The following is a 22,609-nucleotide window of genomic DNA, read 5'->3' as shown; positions in this document are numbered from 1 at the left end:
TGCAAACCCTGATTTGACAAAAAATCCACTGACATCAGAAGGCTTTTGTCTTCAGGTCTCATGCAAGAAAAGAATAGCTATCTCAGGTCCTGTAGCTGCTTTTCTTGATAATGCTGTCAGATCCTGCAGAAATGTACAAGTGTGCTTAACTTCCTTCATTGGGAGTAGATACGTGTTATTCAGTAGCTCTGCCCACAGTGTATAAAACAAAGTAACTACAAATTAGTTTTGTAATACAGATAAATAAACCCAAAATATTAGATAGGGGCCAGGTGGCATTTTGGCTGATAATTTTGAATTGAGGAGTTTACCTACTGATAAAATTCTAACCATTTCCTTTCTTCAACAAATTTACAAGTTCATTGACGCAAAAAAATCTATGTGTTCCTTTATAAATTCAGAGCAGAAAAAAATCTCAGAGTTTACTTTTGCACTTTACTTATGGTTGTAGGAAGCTGCCTGATTAGAGACTCCAAAAGCAGACCTATAAATGGTAGCTAAATTTAACTAGAGGATTAACTTTTGTGAAAATAAATTCTTGCAGTCTGCCCCAAAGACTACTGATGTCAGAAAAAGCCTATAACCCTGGTCTCTAATTAAGTTGGTTTGTTAAAAAAAAAACCCAACTCATTACAGAGTGTTCTTAGTTTCTAGTGAAGTTCACATACTGTAAAGAATATCTTAACATCTTAATTCCAGTTATTAAGGGAAATTCATTATAACTAGGAGCCTTTTATTCCAATACATTAACAAGTGAGTTTTTAAATAAATATACCTCAACCTGCTGTAAAACCTGCTTCGGAAAAATCCATAGTGTTCTAGTGTGCAACAAAATCACCCCATTTTGAATATTTGAATGCAAAAAATTATAAGTTATAAAAAATATTATGAGATCTGCAAAACAAGATAAATTTGAATAATCTAGTTGCAAATTAGCGTTTATGTGAACAGAAGAATCAGAGTAAGTTCTTTGTCTACTCAAGCACAACTTGGATGATTAAACTAAATTTTTCTCAGATACAGAAAGCTGAAACCAGCCACTACTCTTCAACTTTTTTCATAGCGACTCCTCAATAACTAACCCTTCAATCCCAAACAAATAAATATGAGCTTCAAAAAAATACACTTAACACATATTAAGTTTGTCTAGTTTCATGTTAGGATTTTATAAAATTATTTATATTTCTTGCTTCATGTATGTTACTCTAGCTAAGCATCCTAATTTAACACTAAGGAAGAAAACAATTTAGCCATCCTATAACAACAGAATTTATGATTTTTTTAAAAATAACATTAAAAGTAACAAATAATGTGACTGGTGTAAACTGTCTGTCATTTAAAATAACTTCCGCTTTTCTATACTGTCACACGTTTTTCATCCACACACAAAACAGTGAGCCTAGAGAACCTTAAATTGTCTCTCTTAGGACATGTACTAAGACATGCCAAATTCAAAGAGCTTTGGTTCTGGGTTTTTTTTTGTTGTTAAAGTTTTTTTTGAAGAACAGGTTAATCTTTTTCCATTTTTGAGATTCACAGCTGCTGTTTAATAGTGGTGTACACATAAGGAGGACTTCAAACACTACACACGCCATTGAAGACATTTTTTCCATTTGTAACCTTTGAATGAGGACTTCAACAATCTACGAATTAATTGCTCATTGGTAAATACAAAATACCTCCTGATCTCAGGTTTTAAGAAATTATTGTGATTACTTACTGATACCTGCTTCAATTAGTGTCATTCCCCTGGTGAGGGGAATTTTAATTTCTCAGCTGATATAGACTGGATTTATTTCTGTAGGTGGCAGAAATCAAAATCGCCAGTGCAAGAAGTACTCAGACATACCAGTCATTTCATCCAAGAATGAAAGATGTAGGCAAATGCTTAAGTAAATTAACTGTGATCCAGTATCAGAACTGGGCTTTACAAAGAAGCTGTATTAACCTAATGAGAAAGCTTAATACCAGAGTACTCAGGAGTTTTTAGGGCATTTTTAATGCAATCACAGTACCTGGCTTGCTTACAAGACTTTTAAGGTATTGCAGAGAATTTCGCATCCATACTTCTTGTCACATATACTGGTGGGCTTTTTAATGGTTTAGAGAGACCCAAGGTATAAAAGCTAGGTATAATTAGGTAACCTGTGAGGAGAGGACAGTATTTGAATGGACATAGGCACCTAATGATAAGTGAAAGATGCAACTCTCTAGGGATGCTGATAGTGCTTTTCATGCTTTATGAAACCTATATTAGTGCTTTGGAAAATTAAATTAGTGCTATAGAAAAAGTGCCAAACAACGTGAATGCTGATAAATGGGCAGGACTAACCTCAACTATGCTTTATCCAGTTTCACGAAAAATAGTTACTTAATAAGGAAAAAAAAAATATGGCTAGAATCCCACTGTGTGGAAACATTGTCTAATATCACACATTGGGCAACAACCTGCTGTTTGTAACACTAGTAAGATTTAGAGGAAGATTAGAAAGACAGAAACTTCATTCCTTCAGTGTTATATTTTCCCTATCTTCAACCTTTCCATTTTACTCAGTCTTAGTCACTGATTGTTCCGGGCAAACCCATAAATGGACAATAATATTTTCAGAGCCCCAATGAGAAAGATCAGAGGGGATGAGCAGCCCGCAGATATGATGAATAAGAGAACCCAAACCCAACCACCTCTGTAGCAGGCTGCCCAGGCTAGTACTAACTGGAGCATCAGGCACAACCTGCTTGTGGGAAGAAACGAGTTACTGGTTCTGGTTTGGGGCCCAGTCCAGCAGATGGTCCCCACCAGCCTGGTGCTGGCTAGCAGTGGTAACAAACACCCCCTTTGCTATGGGGGGTATTCCCCAGTAAGAAGACTTTGCTCTCTTTGATGCATACCCGCCCTGTGCTCCTCCGTGTTCTCCAGACTGGGAATTTTTACAGTCAACTGCTGATTTTCCGGTGATTTTAACCCTCTAGGTTGTTTGGATGACTGCAGGGAAGTGAACAGTGCTTAAGTAAGTCCACTAGGCTGCACACTTGCCTGCAGTACAGGTCTCCCGAGATCAAGAGCAGAGAAGGCAAGCCTGGCGTGGCAAGCGGTGGGTACCAAGCACTGGTCACAGCCTCTGACCCACCCGTCTGCAGGGGTAACTTCGATGCCCAGGATGGCACCGCTGATTTCAGGGGTTACAAAGAGCTACTTTAAAGCTAAGTACTACTACTGCTAATGGGATAGCAGTGTAAATCAGCATTCACAATCCTTCACAGCCACGATGCGGGACCACGTTTTGCAGGACTTTGGTTATGAAGTGTGAACCATTTGAAGTAATATGCAATTAAAATAAATTACAACACAAAAAAATGACAGGAGAACTGTATCAAGAACATCAAAGTACAGTGGCAAATATCTGCCCAGCCAGTAGCATGTGGACTGTGAACCTGACCTGGGGAAGCCAGCAGCGGCAGGAAGGTGCCTTGCATCTAGCTCAGTAGGGTAAAAACTTCCAGCCTGGGCTGATTGTCTTTGATGGGAATCACTTAAGAAATATCCTCACCAGCAAACTTTTGTTGAAGGAGAACTGTTGTGTATTCTCCTCCATTCCTTTGCAAGGATTCATAAGCAAACAGCCCTTGGAAAAATACACCCAAAAGGATTTTTGGCTGAAATCCATGGACCTTAATTCCTTTCCCTTGCTGGGTAATTGGACTTATCAAAACACAGCGTTGATGAACTCTTGTAAAAGCAGGAAGGGAGGGAGAGGCTTTCGGGCCACAGCCTCCTCCTCTTCTCCAGCACGGTTTTGGGGAGACGCTGCCCGAGCCAGGTTTATTTGTTCTGGTGATGGGGCTAAGCCTCTCCCATGTGAAATTTCACTTTTCAATGAAAACTTACTCCGGGAGGAGCACCGCCAGTGTATTTTTCTCGTGTGACTCATACGCAGAAAACCCAAAAGTCAATAGTCAAGAGTTTATTTGATGGAGGTTTTCTCCTAATTAAGAGGTCATTAAGGGGATCCGACTGTTACTCAGCGCTGAGACGAAGGTCCCTAGCAGCTGCTCCAGCCCGGGAGATGTGCCGGCCAGCACATTTTCCAGAAACATGTTTCCTCTCTCGCTAGCGGCCCCTTCCCCCTCCCCGCCACCCCGTTTCTAGTCTCTCCAGCGCTGATGAGCTAATAGCATTTTTCCTTTGCATACTTTGGCACTGCCCCACGGCATACTCTGGCAGCCTACGTGTGTCTGAGCGCGCCCGCCCGCCCGCCGCAAGCTCGGCTCGGCTCGGCTCGGCGCGGCTCGGGGTGCGGGGGGGGCCGGCAGGCAGGGAGGGAGGGAACGAGGGAGGGAGGGAGGATGGGGAGCCCCCGCCGCCACGCCGGCCCTCGCCTCCCCGTCCCCCCTCCGCCCCCCCGGCCGCCCCCGCGCGGGGCGGGCGGCGGCGGCGGCGGCGGGCGGGGGGCGGCCGTGGGGGAACTGTCAGGCCGCACGTTTCCAGCCGCATTACGTGAACAAATGGCGGGGGCGCAGCCAGCCCAGCCAGCGGGGCTTGTGTAACTTTGCGAGCGTGCCAGCAAGTTTAAAGTCCCTGGTCTCTCCTCCTCCTCCTCCTCCTTCCCTCGCTCCAGACACCAGCGCGGGCCGGAGGACGATGAGAGGCTGATTGTTTGCTCCGGCTCCCATTCGCATCCCCTCGCCTATAAATACCGGGGAGAAGAAAAGCCGCTCCCGCCGCCTCCCCCGGGCCGGGTTTCCTTCCCGACGGCCCGACCTGCCCGATGGCACCGCCCGGGTGCCGCAGCGCCTGAGACCCCGCCGCCCGCCTAACCCTTCCAGAGGCGCAGCCCGCAACCGCCCGCACCTCCCCGCCCCCCCCCCCCCCGCCCCATCCCGGCCAGGAAGGCGCCCCTCGCTCTCCGCTCGCCCCCCGGTTTCGCCCGTTTCTCTGCCCCGTCGGCACCCAGGAAAAAGGAGAAGATGCATTTCGCGCCGCCGGGGCTCCTGCTCGCCCAGCTCCACGCGTGCATCTACTGGAGCTGCCTGTGGCCCGCCGGCTGCCAGCAGCCGCCGCCGCCGCTGCGCCGCGACCCCCCGCCGCCCCCAGCCGCCTGGAGGCAGCGGATCCAGTGGGAGAACAACGGGCAGGTGTACAGCCTGCTCAGCCTCGGCTCCCAGTACCAGCCCCCGCGGCGCAGGCAGGCGGCGGAGGCGGCGGGCAGCCCCATCCTGCTGCTGCGGAACAACGGCACGCTGCCGCGGAGAGCCGCCGCCGCCCGAGCCGGAGCCGGGGCCGGGGCCGGAGCCGCCGCCGCCGCCGCGCAGCCCCAGCCCCAGCCCGCCGCCGCTGCACAGCCCCAGCCCGCCGGCGGCAGCCGGGGGGGCTCCGGCGCACGGCACTGGTTCCAGGCCGGCTACCAGGCTCCCTCCGGGGGTGGCGGGGCCGCCGGGGAGCGGGGCCGGGGGGCCGCCACCCCCGCAGCCGCCGGGGCGGCCGGGAGCGCCTCCTCAGGGGCGTCGCGACCCACCAGCCCCGCCGGCGGCACCGGGACCGACGGCAACCGGAGCAGCACCGGAGCTGGCGGCCTGCCGCCCCTCAGCAGCTTCAGACCCGGGCGGGACGATGTCATGGTAGGAGACGACCCCTACAACCCCTACAAATACACGGACGATAACCCCTATTACAACTACTACGACACGTACGAGAGGCCCCGCCAGGGCAGCAGGTACAGGCCCGGCTACGGCACCGGCTACTTCCAATACGGTAAGAGCCCTCCGATCCCGGCCCGGCCCTCCCGCCGGCCCCGCCGCGCCGCCCCGCTCCCTCCCGCGCACGCCGGTGCCAGCGCGGCGCGCCCCGAGGGGATGCGGTGCGGGGGTCGGAGGCCCTGCCCGCCCCTCGCACGGGGCAAAACCGGGCCGGGCAGGCGTTTGCACGGCTCCCGGTGGGCGGCAGTCGCAGCGGGGTGGGGGCGAAGGAGCTGCGGGGGGCAAGGCGGGAAGCCCACGGCGGGTGTCCGAGCGTCGTGCTCGTGATGCGGTCTTTGAGGAAAGCCGAAGGGCCTGAGCAAAAAGGGGAGAACGAGCTTAATGGGGGGCAGGGGTCCGTAGGAAAACGGCGGCTCCTAGCGACTGGGATGGAAGCCAAGTACTTGCAGACGTGTCCTGGGTTGATCTTGCTCTTATGTGGTTGGTTTGATGAACTGCAGGTCTCCCTGACTTAGTCCCAGATCCCTATTACATCCAAGCGTCCACGTATGTCCAGAGGATGTCCATGTATAACTTGAGATGTGCTGCCGAGGAGAACTGCCTGGCAAGGTAGGCATCACCCCGGCTTTTGCCCGTTCGCTGTGGGTTCTTGTGCTCCTGCGCCCACCGCAGAGTACCTGAGGACATGGTGAAGAGTGGAGAAAAGTGAGGGTGGAGGGCCCGAGGAAATGTAGCCCAGTTTAGTAACCTTCTTCTAAGCCGGTGGCAGATGGTAGGGTGCGCACATAAGAAAACAATACCACCATATTAGAGAGACAAACTACGGATGCTTTGAAGAACCTACATTTTGTGAAAAGTTATATTGCACATTTCTATTATCAGGCTCATTTGAACATATCTGAATTTTGCAAAATGGAGGCACCTAAAAAACCTACTTGAATCTGGTGATTTTCATCTCCCTCCTCTAATCCAACCAGATAATCCTCTACACCATTAAAAAAAACCCCACCTATTCTTAACCAGCACAAGTTACTAATAAAATTACAACATGCTAATTGTTTCTGGGCCTATGCCTTGTAATGTCTCTTAAGACTAAAATCTCCCTGAAAAGTGTTTCAAAGTCTTTTAATGGGTTGAAATAACAGCTTTGCTATGAGTTAGGTCCTGTCCAGTTGGCAAAGAGGGATTTTTCCTGTTTTGTTTGGAAAGAAATCAACGTGGCTGTTTTTAACCATTTAAACTCGTTTGATACCTTATCATACAAAACAGATTTATTTATTTACCAGCATCATTAATTCATGTCAGACTGTTTCCAGGGTCATGCTCTTTCTTCACTTGCTGGAAGAAGAAAACATGGCATAAGAAGCAGTATTTTTTATGCTAACTTTACAGTGAAGACTGATTGAAATGTTCTTGCTGGCTATCAATTGATTAAAATATTCCAGTATTTAAAAGACTGTAGATAATAGCTACATGAAATGGGAAAATATAGCATGAGGCATACATTTACTTATTTTTTTTTTACAACAGAAACAAACATCTGTTGTGTGATCTTACATACACAGTGAATTATTTTGGTTAACAGCAACTAACAAAATTGTATTTTTGGTACCAGAGTAATTTTACAGCTAAGCGGTGATCTGCTTCAGAGACGGAGGCAGAGAGTCGGTGGTCAAACTCCTGTTTATATTATTAGAAGCAGATCTGAATTTTACTCAGGTCTTGGTCCGACACCAGGCACTTCTGAGCACACCATGTGGAATTCTTGTGTGTCTCCAATGCATGAGCTTTAAGGGGGCTGAAAAGATCTGTGCTGTCAGTTACCTCTGAGACAATATAAAGTGTCTTTTAAAGTGTTTCTTGCATATACTTATGGCTCTTTTTTGTATTATTGCAGTTCAGCTTATCGAGCAGATGTTAGAGACTATGACAATCGGGTGCTCCTGAGATTCCCCCAAAGAGTGAAAAATCAAGGCACGTCAGATTTTCTGCCCAGCAGACCCCGTTACTCATGGGAGTGGCACAGCTGTCACCAGTGAGTGAAGTGCTCAGTATGGTACCTTCTAATTATCTTTTTCACTAACAAATTGTCACTTACAAGGTGACATTTTCTAAAACTGCAGTGAAGCGGGGGGAAGCCATGGGGAAACTTTAGCCTTTTACTGTCTGATTAATTTTATGGTGGTGGTGATTACTCTTTATATAGCCACATGAAGCCAAAATGGATATGAAGCTTATCTATAAGTATAAAACTCTTACAAGTATAAACTGATTATAAATACAAGTCTCAAATCAGTTTTGGCAGTGGCACCTTCTCCCTTTAAGTATATTTTACATAGGTTATAGTCCAGTTACATTTAGGTGGAACCAGTAAATAAAAGTCCCAATTATGTAAAAATAACTGTGGAAACCCTAAAATCTACATTTACTAGCATGTTCCCTATAATACATCATTGTAAACATTGACTCATACTTCTTGAGCTCAATTTCATGGGTTAGTTCTTGACAAGGAATGGTTTGGTCAATATGGAAAAGAGAAGATACTGACCTGACTGATCATATTATCAATATCCTTATCATATCATGATACTTTCACATAGCAGTATTGCTCTAGAAATAGCAAAACTGCTGGAAACATGGCAGGCAAATGTAGTAGAACATTTTCAACATTCTGGGAGCAGGTAACACTGTGAACTTGCACCTTTTCAGAAAATTCACATGCAACACTTTGCAGGTTTGTTCCAATTTTCACTATTTCATAGCAGGACCGATTGTAAAATGCTAGAAAGCTTACCCTACTTCCATCTTACTTAAAATACAATTCTGCTATTACGGGTATGTAAGTGATAACTTAATATTATTCTATTAAAAAAATAATATGTACTGTGGGCTTGACCTAAAGACCCCTGGAGTCAATGGAGTATTTCTCTCTAGCTGCAGAGACTTTAAGCTTGGAATGAAAAATCAGTATCATTAGAACAAATTCTTTCAAAAAAAGACTGGTATTACTGGTTTATAAAACTTGTAAGGATCAAAAAGCTAAAAATAAATCAAACCAAACAAAAAAAGCCTCCATAAATGCTTTAGTTGACCCCCACCCCTGAAAAAAAACACCACCAACAGAAAACCCTAACCCTGGTGCTTACAAAGTTGATAAATGGATGAAATGGGTAGAGAGCAGTTGAATTCTTCCATTTGTAGAAAAGCAGTTTCTTACTCTGCCACGATAGCCCAGCTACCACTATCCAGATGCAAAGTGTCTCTGATGTTGATTCAGTTCTTGGACAGAAAATACATTGCGTACAAAAAAAATGCATTGCTCGTGATCATTTCCATGACAGTGAAACAAGCTCATGTGGAAATGAAGTGTAACTGCCAATTAGTTTGGCTAGCCATCAGACTTCAGGGTTAGTCATCATCATCTGTGGACCGGTTCTGTGCTCGTCATGCATGCTTGTGAGACTCGTGTGCTCGTCTTCATTTTAACAATAGGTTTGAAGTCTGTTTAATTATATCTTTTTCATATACCTCTCAAGGTGAAAGCATTCATAAGTAACAGCAGCCAAATGCTGCACAGACAAAGTGCAGGTAGATAGTACAAGTTTAGTTTTCCATGCGTTTAGAAAAAGTGAAATTACAAGAATAATAGGTGTTCAAGTCCACAGCAAGAGCTAGAGCTCACTTTGTGTGAGAGCAAGCAAAATGCATCACTGTGCCTAGATCAAAAGCATACACACTTTTGAAATAGAGACTACAGTAAGTATAGATGACAGAAATCACTGACATTGGCAGAGATTTGCATTGTCAGTACACAGAAGCTGATTTCTTTATGCAGATTTTGTTTTCACTCATGGTATGTATGTGTTACATTGATTGAGGGCCATGGAAATGTGAAAATAAATTGTTGGGGTTTTGCTAGCAAGTAGCAAACTTCCCTGGAATTTATAGTATGTAAGGTAAGCATTCCTAGTGAAACTCTGGCTTAAGGCAGTTATAAGATGTACAATTCAAATATGAACTACTTAATACTTGCTATTGTTATTGGAAAAGAGCTGAAACAGAAAATTTTGGAGAAAACAGTGCTGCTATGGAGTATTTCCCATAATAAATTAAAATAATTTATTTATAGACAATGGCATTTTTACAGTCATTGAAAATTAAAATAATGAAAATAAAACTTAATTGAATGGCAAATAATAGAAAAGCATACTAACACTCAGATTCTGTGTAATAAATAAAATTTGGCCAGCTCTAACAGAATAGGAATAGATTAAAATGTTACTGACAAGATCTGATCCATCTTTAATAATGTATCTATGGTTTAACAGACATTATCACAGCATGGATGAATTCAGCCACTATGACTTGTTGGATGCAAGCTCACACAGAAAAGTTGCTGAAGGACACAAAGCAAGTTTCTGTCTTGAAGATACCTCCTGTGATTATGGATATTATAGACGGTACGCATGTACAGCTCATACGCAGGTAAGAGTTGGTTCAGAGACAACCAAGTTTCTTTTCCCCCACTAATTTATCTTTGGATATTTTTTCTACCAATCATTTGATGCCCTAAATTATCTGATGTCCTAACTAGCTCTGAAATTCTCCATCATAGAGGCCAGGATAGCAACTCGGAAACTTGTCATTTACCCAGTTGCTGCTAAATGTGGGTGTCTCTTTAAAATGCAGGGACAGTCATTAGCCTAGCATCACTGGTAACTGAACTATATTAAAATGCACCACAAGTTCTTGTGGTTATAGAACTGGTCAAGCAAGCTAAAGGGAACTCAAGACAGAGTCAGTAAAGAAGTCGTTTCCAGTGTCCATCCCCCACAAACTGCTCGGTGATGTCCTTGGCTGGTCCCAGAGTTCATAGCTAATATTTTCTCCCTTGCAGAGCATGAGGCTGCAAGTTGCGCAATTCCCTTAATATCTATAGCTATCAGCTGGCAGTCCAGCACTGAAAACTTACAGCATAGTTTTATATGTGTATAGAAGGCTGTTAAAAGAGAGTGGCAGCCATGTGAACATTATGATGGGTCATATACAAATGTAAAGCAAGGTGTTAGGGCTTACTAAGGGAATAGATAAAAAATGGAATGTATCATTATGGTATTACACAAATCCATGATAGACTCCTAGCTTGAATATTGCATGGAGTTCTGGTCACCACCTCTCAAAACTGCTACAGAAAAGCTTAAAAAACCAAACCCACCAACCTCAGGAGAACAAGGATGATCAGCGGTGTAGTAAGGCTACCACGCTAAGAGATTTCATAGACTATTCCATTTGGAAAACCAGAAATAATACCAAATCTTGAGTGGTCCTGGATGGAAAGAGGAAATTGTTGATATTCACTGTTTCTCACAGTACAAGAATTTAAGGAGATCCAAAACAACTGTCAGACAACAGCTTTAAAACAGAGAGGAGTACTCTTTTGACACACGAATAAAGTATTAAATTCCTTGACATAGGATGTTGCAGAGATCAAAAATATCTACATGGGTTCAAAAAAAATTTAGACACAGTAATGGAGGCTATTAAACACAAAAATCTGATGGTACCTCCTGTCTTAAATACAGTTAAATGCCTGGTGGAAGGAATTTGCTTGGGTAAAGGACACTACACATCCCATTTCTTATGTTCTTTCTCCTCAAGCATCTGCTGCTGACCACTGTCAGAGACATGACACTGAGCTTGATGGAACTGTGGTTTAACTCAATGTGGCCATACTTATACATAAACTTGTATCCCTTATTCTGCAGTTTTTAATCTAGGAGGTAGTTATTTTATCACAGAGAATGACAGCTATGCTTCACTGGCTGACGTGTCCACATTTGAATCTTAAATATAATGAATGATCTGCAATATGTAAAGGCTTTGAAGAGGTTTTATAAATACCTTTTCTCCTGCTGTAGACTATGACATCAAACTAAGCAACATACATATTTTACAGCTGGAGTATTTGTGTCACTAGAATCATGGCTGTGTCAGCATTTCCACTGGAAGCCCATATTTCAGGGGTTTGTAATTGAACTGTAAAACTTTCCTTCAGCCTCAGACTTGGCACACACATGCGAGAGTCTGAGCTGATCACCAGCTGGGTCAAGAGGGAATTCCTGCAGGACTTGGGTTTTGTGCATCCCGTGTGTTGCCGGAACAGATCAGCTTTGCCGAGAGCAATCTGTATCGGCCACGGTTAAAGACACCAGTTTTGAACCACTGATACATTCATATATGGAGATTTACTAATGTTCCTAACAGCAAGGAAGTTTTCAGAAAAAATTCATCTGGAAGAAAGGCTACATTTTCAGTTCTCTCAGATTCTTGCATCACTATTTGCCTGAAGAGACACCATTTCCATGTAAAACGCAATGTGAAAATGGCCCTAGACTCTGCTATTCAAAGATGGCACTTTGGCAGAGTACATCTATAGCAAAAAAGTTGCATCATTCCTAAGGGTAGAGACAGGTTCCAACACAGTGATCAAGTTTGTACTCAAGGACCTCAGAAGCTATTTACTTGACATTTACAGATATTTAGGTCCAGTCTTTGGTCAGTTTTAATTTTATTCTCACCTTTTGTAAAGAATAGTGAGTAATAGCATCAACAATATTTACATAAAAGGACTACTGTAACAAGTGATAATAAAATACAGATATCGCAAAGATGAACAACTACCAATAGTATAGGTGTTTCTTATGCAGTAGTAGTACCATGCTGTCTATAAAAGTGGTATGTTCGACTTACGTGTTCTAGTTTAGATATTCAAATAAAATGCCCACAAAAATTAAGCCTCATATTCTGAGGTAATTTTCTTAGTGAAATGTGATGGTTAAGCGAACTTCAGTCTGAGTGTCCCTAATGTCTAGAATGTTACTATTCCCAATGATTTTTTGACATCCATCTTAACTTCATTTTTAAGGGACTGAGCCCTGGCTGCTACGACACTTACAATGCTGATATAGATTGCCAGTGGATTGATATTACAGATGTAAAACCTGGAAATTACATTCTGAAGGTAAGGGTATTGGGAGTGGGGAGGTTTGGGGTTTGTTTTTGTTGTCTTTTTAAAGAAGCAAATCATATGTATATGTGCTTTTGAATGTAAGTTATCAACTCAAACCTGGAAGTAGACAACACTGTGCTTTCTCCCTTTAAGGTGAGTGTAAACCCCAGCTATTTGGTGCCTGAATCCGATTACTCCAACAATATAGTACGCTGCGATATACGCTATACAGGCCACCATGCATATGCCTCTGGCTGTACAATTTCACCGTAAGTACATTCTTTTGTCTTTGCAACTCTTTTATATTCATAGCATTAAAGTTGACAAACAGATTTATGAAGCTTAGAGATTTACTTTATACTGAAAAAATAACTCCCACCATTAATTCTAGTGAAAACAATTTCTTCAGTATGTTGTTTCTTGGGTTTCAGGATCTAGTTTGTTAATTCAAAATTCAGATGGTACTTTTCAAAGGTCTTGTTTGGCAGGAATCATGGGAACAGTTGCTTCTCTGTTGATAACTGCATAGGTTTCAAATCCTGACCTCTGATAATGAAACTATTTCCATAAGGCTAGCACTGATTTTTAAAAATTATTTAGTCTTGAAAAACAATCAGAAGTGAGAATTTTGCTCTTGCAATCGTGCCATCAGGATATATAGCTCTTTCAAAATTGCTCCTACTGTCTGGGCTGCTAGATAACTACCTCTGGCTCACACCTTCTTTGTATTTGCACTAAAACCTTTCTGTGCTCATTCAATACCCATTTATAGCATCCACACAAAACTGTTGAACAGTTACAGAGCTCTTAAGACATTCTGCAAAATCTCACACATGTATGTTACTTTGCTGCTGCTGACACTGCAGCCATCCTCCCTGAAACAGTTCTTCCAGACACACTTCATTTACGGTTTAGTTCTTTAGAAGTTTAAACAGTGCTACAATTACGTCTTTTTTCTTTCCTCCAAAAAGGCAAATTCCTTTAATTAATTATGGTAGATCTACTGTACCTTAGTATCTATGAAAGACACACACACACAAAGCAGTCAGTCTTCTGTAACACAGAGGTAACCAGTTCTCAGGATAATATGTTAGTTCCTCATACAAAATACTTATCAAGTGGTTTCATTGTATTGCATAAGGAGTGAGTATTAACATTGTATAGAGGTTCATGTGAGATAAATTCCAGAGCAGTAAATGAAAAAGTAAAATAAGTGACGAGTACAGTCTGCTATACAGCATCAGTGTAACAAACATACCGCATTAATGTGATTATTGCTTAATTAGCCTTTAAAATATTAATTCCTTACTTCACATTAGGAAACCACTAGTTAAATGAGGCTAAAATAAGAAATATTTTTTCACACCAGTGTGGAGATTTGCATTTATAATCACCCTTTGGTCATAAATGTGATGAGTTAAATGGCTTCAGCAAATCCTCTTTGTTCTTCCTGTGTGGTGGTCAGACTTGCAGAAAACTGAGGGAAAAAGAACAGGCGTCCTGCGGGTCATGAGTGATTATTTTTGGTGGAGCTGTGGCAGGAGCTTTTAAAGCATTTCTTTGTAACAGGACTAATTGGTTCTTCTAGGAACACTGTTTCTGCTCAGATCCATGTGGAAGGGAGATCGATGCTTCATGCCTTTAACTTCTAGTCTCCCCATCTTATCTCTGTAAATGTTATCAAGTAAATATATTCATGCAGGGTGAGGAAACAAAATTGCTGTTATTGTTTGTTGACCTGCGCCTTCAAGCTGCCAAAAGGGTATTTAGCAGATACTCTTCTTGTATCTGCTTGGTCATCTGCATAACTTTGTATTTTTTCTTTCAACAGATACTGAGAAAGATGCAAGAAAATGGATGAGATGGTGCCAAATGTTTTGAACTGAAGTATCATTATATAAACTTCAATAGGATGTAAACACTATAGAAACAAAACTACAGAACATACACACATACACCCACACACCTTATGTGATTTTGAAGCACTTCAGCTGCTTCTAAACCAAATCTGTAACTGGATTTTAAGCATTTAAATTGGCATTACTTTTGTTACTATTGAAATGTGTGGAACTGGTGATTCATGCACAGATACTTTAATTTTTGAAAATCTAACTCATTCATGAAAACATAAGCATTTCTTAACTCCTGAAAATTTGGAGTGTAGGTGATAATAGACTTCAGTGGGAATATTACTGGTGAATGAGTTGAACATATTTTAAAAGGTAGCAAAAATTTATGTAAAATGAATTAAATAAAATGCAATAGAAAGTACTAATGCCAGCTATCTCTGAAAATACCAGAATGAAAAATAGCTTAAAAGTAATGCTACAGTACCATTAAAATAAAACTTGCTAGGACACGTTGACATGAATGAGAAAAGTATGTTCAGTTTTCAAGGAATATTAACATATAGCAGAGAAATACATATATATATATATATATATATCAGTTATACCCCTGCAAGAAAAGTTATGTTTACATTTTTTAATACATTAGAAGTTTTTCCATTTTCTTAAGTAAAAAATAGATGGGGTTTTGAAAGAAACCTTTAATCTGTGGAAATGAATTAAAGAACTTATCCACCTTTCTATGTTCAAGAGGTTTTTCAAGGTGGGGCTTTTAAAAGACTTCTGCAAACTTAATGTGGATAAAAATAAATACCTGTCAAAAAAAGGGCTCTTGAGATGATGAAGAGTCCCTGATGTAGTCATCTGTGAAAAATATCCAACTTGAAGAGGTTAACCATCAAAATAATACAGGCAATTAACTCAGGTGGCACCACAAACAGAAGTAGGTCAGAATCTCTAACAAAGTATTTTTATTGTGAAAAAGCCTACTACCTGCTTCCCCTTTAAGTACTGTATTTGACTTTAAAAATGTGTATCTCAGTATTCAAACAATGAAGTTGAAAATATACTATATATAGAGGGAGAACAAAAGTCAATGTATTTAACATCCTACTTTAGGCTGTTCAGGAACCAAATACAACATTGTTAAGGGGAAAAACTTCCAGCCCAAATTAAAGTTTTTGCTGAACTGCTTAACTGGTGCTGGGTACACCACTCCTCCTCCCATTCCCAAATTATTTTGCTTTTGCAGTGCACCCTGCTGTAAGCTACAGTAGCTGTGATTTTGTTTTTAAACTGTGAAATAACATATCACAAGGGGATCTGGCGTTTTTTTCAGAAGATTTCTGATCATGTAAAATGAAGGATCTACATTTAAAACAAAGGGACCTAGAAATATTGATTGGTATTGGTTAAGTTTAATCAGCAATTCAAAACACCTAATGAAACATGGAAAGCTCAATATCTTTTTAAAAAATTTGAAAAATACATGTGCTATTCAGTATAGTTAAGAAATGAAAAATCTGAGGAGTATGGAGAGGTTTTTATTATCACTATTGAGAATACTTCAGGCAGTATTTGGAAGTATTTTATGCAATAGAACCCTACGGATTTAATTTGGAATTTTTATGAATTATTCTATTACCCTTTAAGGATCAGCTTGTTCTTTACTACATATTTTTAAGCTTATTTCATGATTATAAAGTACTTCCACCTTAATCATAACTTGGTTACAAATTTGCACAACTAATATGTATACTTAAAAAGAATCTAAGAACCAGGAACCCAGTGATTACTACCCAACATTGGGAGCGGGTGCAGAATGAATACCATTTATTCCTGCAGGTCCCTTTTTATTTGCCGAGAGATCCATTTTAGCAGTCACCCGTATGGGCAATGAACAGAAGCAAAATTTGGAAACTAGATTTATTAGAAAGCCATTTATTACATATGTCTGCAAAAATGACGGTCTGTTTAAAGTCTAGGCTTCTGAAGTCTCAGCCCAAAGAGTTTTTAAGATTAAGAGGTGTTAAGGGATGCAAGTGCATTCACCTTTCTATAGACTTAGGTCAAAATTGGGGTGAAAGTCCTGATAGCAGCTTGGGCAATGGACACAAAAGCTACTGTAATGGAAGCTAGGCTGTGGGCACGGGCTGCTTCCTGGTAAGAGGTTGTGTGCTCGTACCTCATTGTGCCTGATGCTGAATGTGGGATAAGAGAGCACTAACTGGACACAGAGCAGCAACAGAAATTGAGTTTATCCCTCGGTTTACGAGGCAGTAACCTGCTCACATGTCTATACCCAAACTACTTGCAGAACCCCACTGAAGTCAGCAAGGAGCTAGGGGACCTTGAGCATCTGTGTAGGTGGAGCAAGTTGTTAATACTGGACTTAGTCCTTTCAGTGGGAATGGCCTGGTTTGGAAAGGTGTTGAACGCCATAACTTTGAATATTGGGGATATTTTAGCTACAAAAATGTAGCTTTTTTTTTCCGTAGCAAAATATTGTATTTGTTTTGAAATGTGTGTTAAGCAACATGACAGTGATGTACAATAGCACAAAAATTGCCTAAGATAACATGAACAGTCTATTCAGAAAAACAAGGGATTTTAGGATTAAAAAAAATGAAGGAATGTGACTTTAACTTCCCCTGTTTAACTATAGTAAATCACAACGCAGTAGAAGAGTTTATTACATAGCATGTGTAGAAATAGTTCTAAATAGGGGAGTGCCAACCAGTATTTTCAGTATCTTGGCTCTGCAGTTTTGACCCGGACACCTTAACTTACTTTTTTCATACTGGAATATATTTATGGGATTACGTGCATTTTTGTTGAAAAACATTTATAAAAACTGTTTTGATAAAAGCTTGTTTTATACAGGAAATTATATTTTGGAATCCTTTTTACCACACATTGGGCTTACTCTCATCATCTTTGAAAGGCATCTTGCCATTTGTCTCAGCAGGAGCAAAATCAGATTTGAATTTTGTGAGAATTCTAGTACAAATTTGCTGTCTGGCAGTCTCAAATTTCCTTTGAAAAGCCAAATCGTAAAAATGTGTGTGAAGCAAGTACGTCCCACATTTCAGATCTTTAGATAAAAATTGCACATAAGGAACATACTGTATGTCAGGTTCATTACAGAAGGGGTTTGTTATGTATTTTTTTTAATCCTGAAATACATTTGATATTTGCATATTTCTAGATGAAAGTGTAACAAAAATGACAGCTTGGTCACCAATGGAACCAACATACTGTGTAGATGATGTTTTTGTGTTAGTAAAAGTCTACTTGTTTTCTCTCTGCTCCAAAGTTTACTATGCCGTGTCGAATGAGTGCAAACACCAAGTGTACCTTCCTATAGTCATTCATGCATTGTTTGCAGTGTACTCATTCAAAACCAGCAGGGTGAATTTCATAAATGAGACATTGAAAGGTGGTTTATCCTGTGTCTCACATTTATGCCGATAAGGCATTTCATTTTCTCCAAATCCTAAAAGGTGCTGAAAGATTTTAACTTGAATTAAAACCAAAGAGTATGTTATTGGGAGGTTTTATTATGCAACTAAATGCTACAGATACAGTGAAATGCCACTTGTTTTTGCATCTTTTTTGAAGGTTTTTCATTATTTCCTTCACTTTTCTTCCAAGAGTCTTAATTTCAATAACTTTGCATCTTTATCTGAAGAGCTCTAATTTATAATATTCAGGCACTAGCTTTGTATTCTTCATTGCACTTTCATATTCTTGTGTTACATGCCCGTATTATGGTTGCAAGTTTATGTGAAAATGACTTGAATAAAATGTTTCAAGCGTTCTACTTGTCGAAGTATTATACTTAATGCACAGGCCAGATCCATCTCTCAGTGAGAAAGCTTCAATTAAAGTTGTTATATCTATATGAAAATGGGGAAGATGGTGTCATTGCTGAGATGGTCTCAGAAGAAGTGTCACAAGATAGAAACAAGAAAGAAGAAGTTGCAAGGCATGATAAATTACCTCTTACACTACACAAAGGCTTAATATGTGAAGGCATAACAGGATGAAGTATGATTCATCTGGATACAAGATTTCCTTACCATGTTGGCTGTGTCTGTAGGAGCAGGAACTTAGAAAACACTTGCAGAATTTCTGCTCCAAAACCTTTACTTTCATGGAAAAAACATTTGAGCAGTCTACGTTAGAAATCTAGAAAATTAACTAACACGTTTAACACTCAGTTACTCTAGATACATTTTATCCTTTGTTATTTACAGTCTCCAAGTACAAAACAACATCCTGCTGCCTCTTCAATCTGTATGCTAAACTGATGAAATAATAGGCTGAATTACGAAGCATCTCTTGTCCCTTCACTGATGGATTAATACAGATGAACAGGGTTAAAAACTTTGGAATGTTCACTCTAGTAAGAGGTTGTCAAACACTTAAATATCAACTAGTGTCACTCTTGGCTTTAAGTAAGTGGAGGCAAAAGCAATGTATAACTTTCTAAAATTCATAAAATAAATATAGAATTATTTCAGATATAAACAATGTCGTGATGATGTTTCTATAATTTACTTAACAAAATTATTCCTATACTACTATATATTATAGCTAAGAGCTTCAAGCTGAGAATTTCTGCAAGTGCTATCCCTAAAGTGCAGAACTTGGTGTGGATCAGAATCCATGCAAATACAAAAATGCAGTCAAAAATGCATACATTTATTGCAGAAAGTATATGCAAATTTATTGAAAATAAAGCATCTCCTAGTTTCCAAGTATCTTCCACTTGCTGTTCTACTATCTCATTTTCACATTAGATCACCTGCCTAGTATCACAAAATGATCTATCACCAGTCTGGAATTAAAAAACAGCCCAACACTTTTGGTTAAGAAAGTATTGCTGTAACTGAGTTTTCCTTCAAGCCCTATTTTTCTTGACCTAATCAGTCCATAGAAACTGATGAGTGAAATATTTATGCCTGCTTGGAAAACTTCAAACTGGTGCTAGCAATAGTACACCTGTCTGTCTTTAAAAAAAACAAAACAAAAAACCAACACACTTAAACTAATATCAACTCTCTTAAAAGATTTGAGATTGTTTTGTTGGTGAGTCTGAAGTGAAAAAATTGGCCAGCTGAAGCAGTCTAGTAGTATCTGACAGTATGTACCCTGACTGAGAACATTTCTTCTATGGTATGGTACTGAACTGGAAAGCATGGTTCTCAAGGTTTTTTAGAACTAGTCATCGCAGAATGAAGTAACTTTCCATATCACTATAAAAATATATTGGTAGTACTTTGTCAGAGGTCTCTGTCTAAACAGTATTACAGATACAAGTTATGTTAAAATCACGGATATAATGAAAACGTTATTATAATGAGGAGAAAATGTTCTGAACTTTATCAACAATGTCCAGGCAAGTTCATGGGGTTTATCAGTTCACAAAAAAATTGCCCAGTTGCACATAAAAAATATTATCAAGCTTCAACCACCACTACTCGTTTGCATAGTGCATTAAGGCTGTGATCCAGGTGAGTCACTAAGCACCTGCCAGAAGCAGTAGTAACCCATTAAAATACAAAGCAATGCCAGTAACCTAATCTTTCTTCTCTCATTCATGTTCAGTGTATGTTATCTTTTTTCTTTTCTTTAAAGTAAAAGCTCAGAAGTGTTTTTGAAGATGAAAAAAAAGAGATGTTTTGATAAGTCAGGCTTCCTTCAGGAAGACTTCTATGGCCACAAATTACAGCTGTAAGAATGGAGTAAGAAACTTGCTCCAATGCCAAGATAAACCAATGCTCCTAGATCTCTAAGCATATGCAAAAAAGCACTTTAGAACATAAGCTCCCGAAAGAGTATTTTTTTGTTTTTTACAAATTATTTGCAATCTTTAACTTTTTTGTCTTTAATGTGAATCAATTTTAAAATGGGGTCCTCATCTGCTAAAAGAAAGATAAGCTATCCATGAAAAATTTCTTGCCTTTCATTGGAACCAGAGAAGTCACATACCAAACATTTGTTTGGCATCACATTCCACTAGGATTTATTTACTTATTTATTTAAAGCATTAAGGATTAGCATTTGCATCTGGAAAACTTAGTTTGTATATAGCAGGTAAATGCATGGCTTTTTCTACAAAATATGATCCTTCCCTACAAAACCAGAGTAAACATGTTTCCATGTTTTGTTTTGATGCTTCTGGCCTTAAATGTTGTTCCGTATGGTACAGTGAAAATAACAACAAAAAACACTGGGAAATGGAAGGTTATTTGAATTTCTAATTCCTCTGAGCAGCAATGCCATTCAGGAAGTTAACACCACATAAACTGACACTTCTTTAGGATGCAGAAAAGAAAGCCTAACCAAGTGGGGCAAAGACATGCCTAGATAGTAATACGAAATGGACCAAATGGAATGTTTAGCCTTCAAGAACTTAACACAGGATGGAAGAATGGGCAGAAATTGCTGGGCTATAAATATTAAAATACAAAGTCTGCAGGGGAGAGAGAAAGGTGGCCATACCAGCAACAGAGTAACACTACATTAAAAAAACTGAACTTGTTCGTGCCATTTGACTCTAATGTCATCTCAAGTGGAATACACTGAGGTATTACACAGTGACTACATGTTTTAGACACATCCAATAACTCTCCCATGGAGGCGCTGATGGTTAGGGAGTCATCGCTTCACTCAGTCCTAAGTGTACAAAGTCACAAGGAGTAGATGAGGTAGGAAGAGACCTCTGGGGATCATTTAGCTCAAATCCACTGTCCAAGCAGGGTCACCTCGAGACGGTTACCCAGGACTACGTCCAGTCAGGTTCTGAGTATCTCCAAGGATAGATACTCCATAATCTTTCTGGGCACCTGTGCCAGTGCTCCATCACCCTCACACTGAAAATGGCTTCTCTTGTTTAAGCAGAATTTCTTGTATTTCAATTTGTGCCCATTGCCTCTTGTCCTTCCACTTGATAGCACTGAGAAGAGTCTGGCTTGATCTTCTTTACAGCTCCCCGCCCCGTATTTATACACATTGACAAGATCCCCCCCAAGCCTTCTCCCCTCCTGAACAGTCCCAGCTCTCTCAGTCTCTACTCATATGTCATATTTCAAGCCTTTAACCATCTTGGTCACCCTTTGCTGGACTCATTCTAGTCTGTCCTTGTCCCTCATGTACTGAGAAGCCCAGAACTGGAACCAGCACTTCAGATGTGGCCTCACCAGTGCAGAGTACAGGGCAAGGATCACCTCCCTGTCCTGCTGGCAACACCCCTTCTATGCAGCTCAGGAGGCTGCTGGCCTTCTTCGCCAAGACATAGAAACAGATTGTTTTTCATTAAGAGTGTAATACATAGGACGGACTTCTACACCCTAAGGGATTACAGGTTCCACAAGTTTACATGGATTTAAGAGCAGACAAATCCACAGAAAAGAAATCCATTGAGGATTATTAAACACAATCAGCTACAATATCGCAAGATGTCCCTGAGCTATAAAACTGGAAGCTCGACAAGTTGGAAGTTGGATGATGTATCACTGTGTACTTCCTCTGTCCCTACGCTTAAAGCATCCCTTTTTGACTGTGGCTGAAGGTATTAAGCTAGATGGACCTTTAGTCTGATGCAGGGCTATTCTTGGGCATTACAAAATGCTACATGAATTGTACAGTGTATTATCTTACACCTACCGCAGTCATTTACCAAGTTTCTGAATTAATCTGATTTTGAAAGATACAAGAGTATGGAAGATAACTATATTTAAATAAACAACACTGTTAAAGTTTAATTACAAGTTCAGAACTTGTTTCAATTAAGCAGTAGGAAAAGCCCCTGAAGAAAGATACAATGAAGATTTTACCTCATATCCCAATCAAACGAACTCTCAAACTCAGAATGGCACTTAAAAGTCAAATGTTTCTTAGTGTACAAAGACCTTTCAGTTTTTCAGCATTCTTTCAGAAAGTGCAAGACAGACATGCTGGAGCACCCAGATATATCCACCAGGACAACAGTATTAAGTATACTCTTCCAGTTCTTCAAATTGGCAGTATAATCAAAGGACAGAGATCACAA

General features: G+C 40.6%; 1 protein-coding gene across 2 annotated transcripts; it reads left to right on the top strand.

The window, feature by feature from the left end:
- The first annotated feature begins 4,438 nt into the window (after positions 1 to 4,438).
- On the top strand, positions 4,439 to 18,370 carry LOX (lysyl oxidase). Of its 2 annotated transcripts, XM_030003854.2 has the most exons (7): positions 4,440 to 5,749; positions 6,195 to 6,303; positions 7,592 to 7,729; positions 10,023 to 10,179; positions 12,620 to 12,715; positions 12,857 to 12,972; positions 14,535 to 18,370. In XM_030003854.2, the coding sequence occupies exons 1-7, from the start codon at positions 4,966 to 4,968 to the stop codon at positions 14,539 to 14,541; spliced, it is 1,407 nt and encodes a 468-aa protein (XP_029859714.1). In that variant the 5' UTR covers positions 4,440 to 4,965; the 3' UTR covers positions 14,542 to 18,370. The 2 variants fall into 2 exon arrangements, with proteins under 2 accessions (XP_029859715.1, XP_029859714.1); XM_030003855.2 differs by lacking the exon at positions 14,535 to 18,370 and having other exon boundaries at positions 4,439 to 5,749; positions 12,857 to 12,976.
- Positions 18,371 to 22,609: the final 4,239 nt, after the last annotated feature.

The sequence above is a fragment of the Aquila chrysaetos genome, chromosome Z, assembly GCF_900496995.4.
Source record: "Aquila chrysaetos chrysaetos chromosome Z, bAquChr1.4, whole genome shotgun sequence".
Lineage (NCBI taxonomy): Eukaryota > Metazoa > Chordata > Aves > Accipitriformes > Accipitridae > Aquila > Aquila chrysaetos.
Note: the sequence above shows the minus strand (reverse complement) of the source record. Positions and strands in the feature narration are given on the sequence as shown.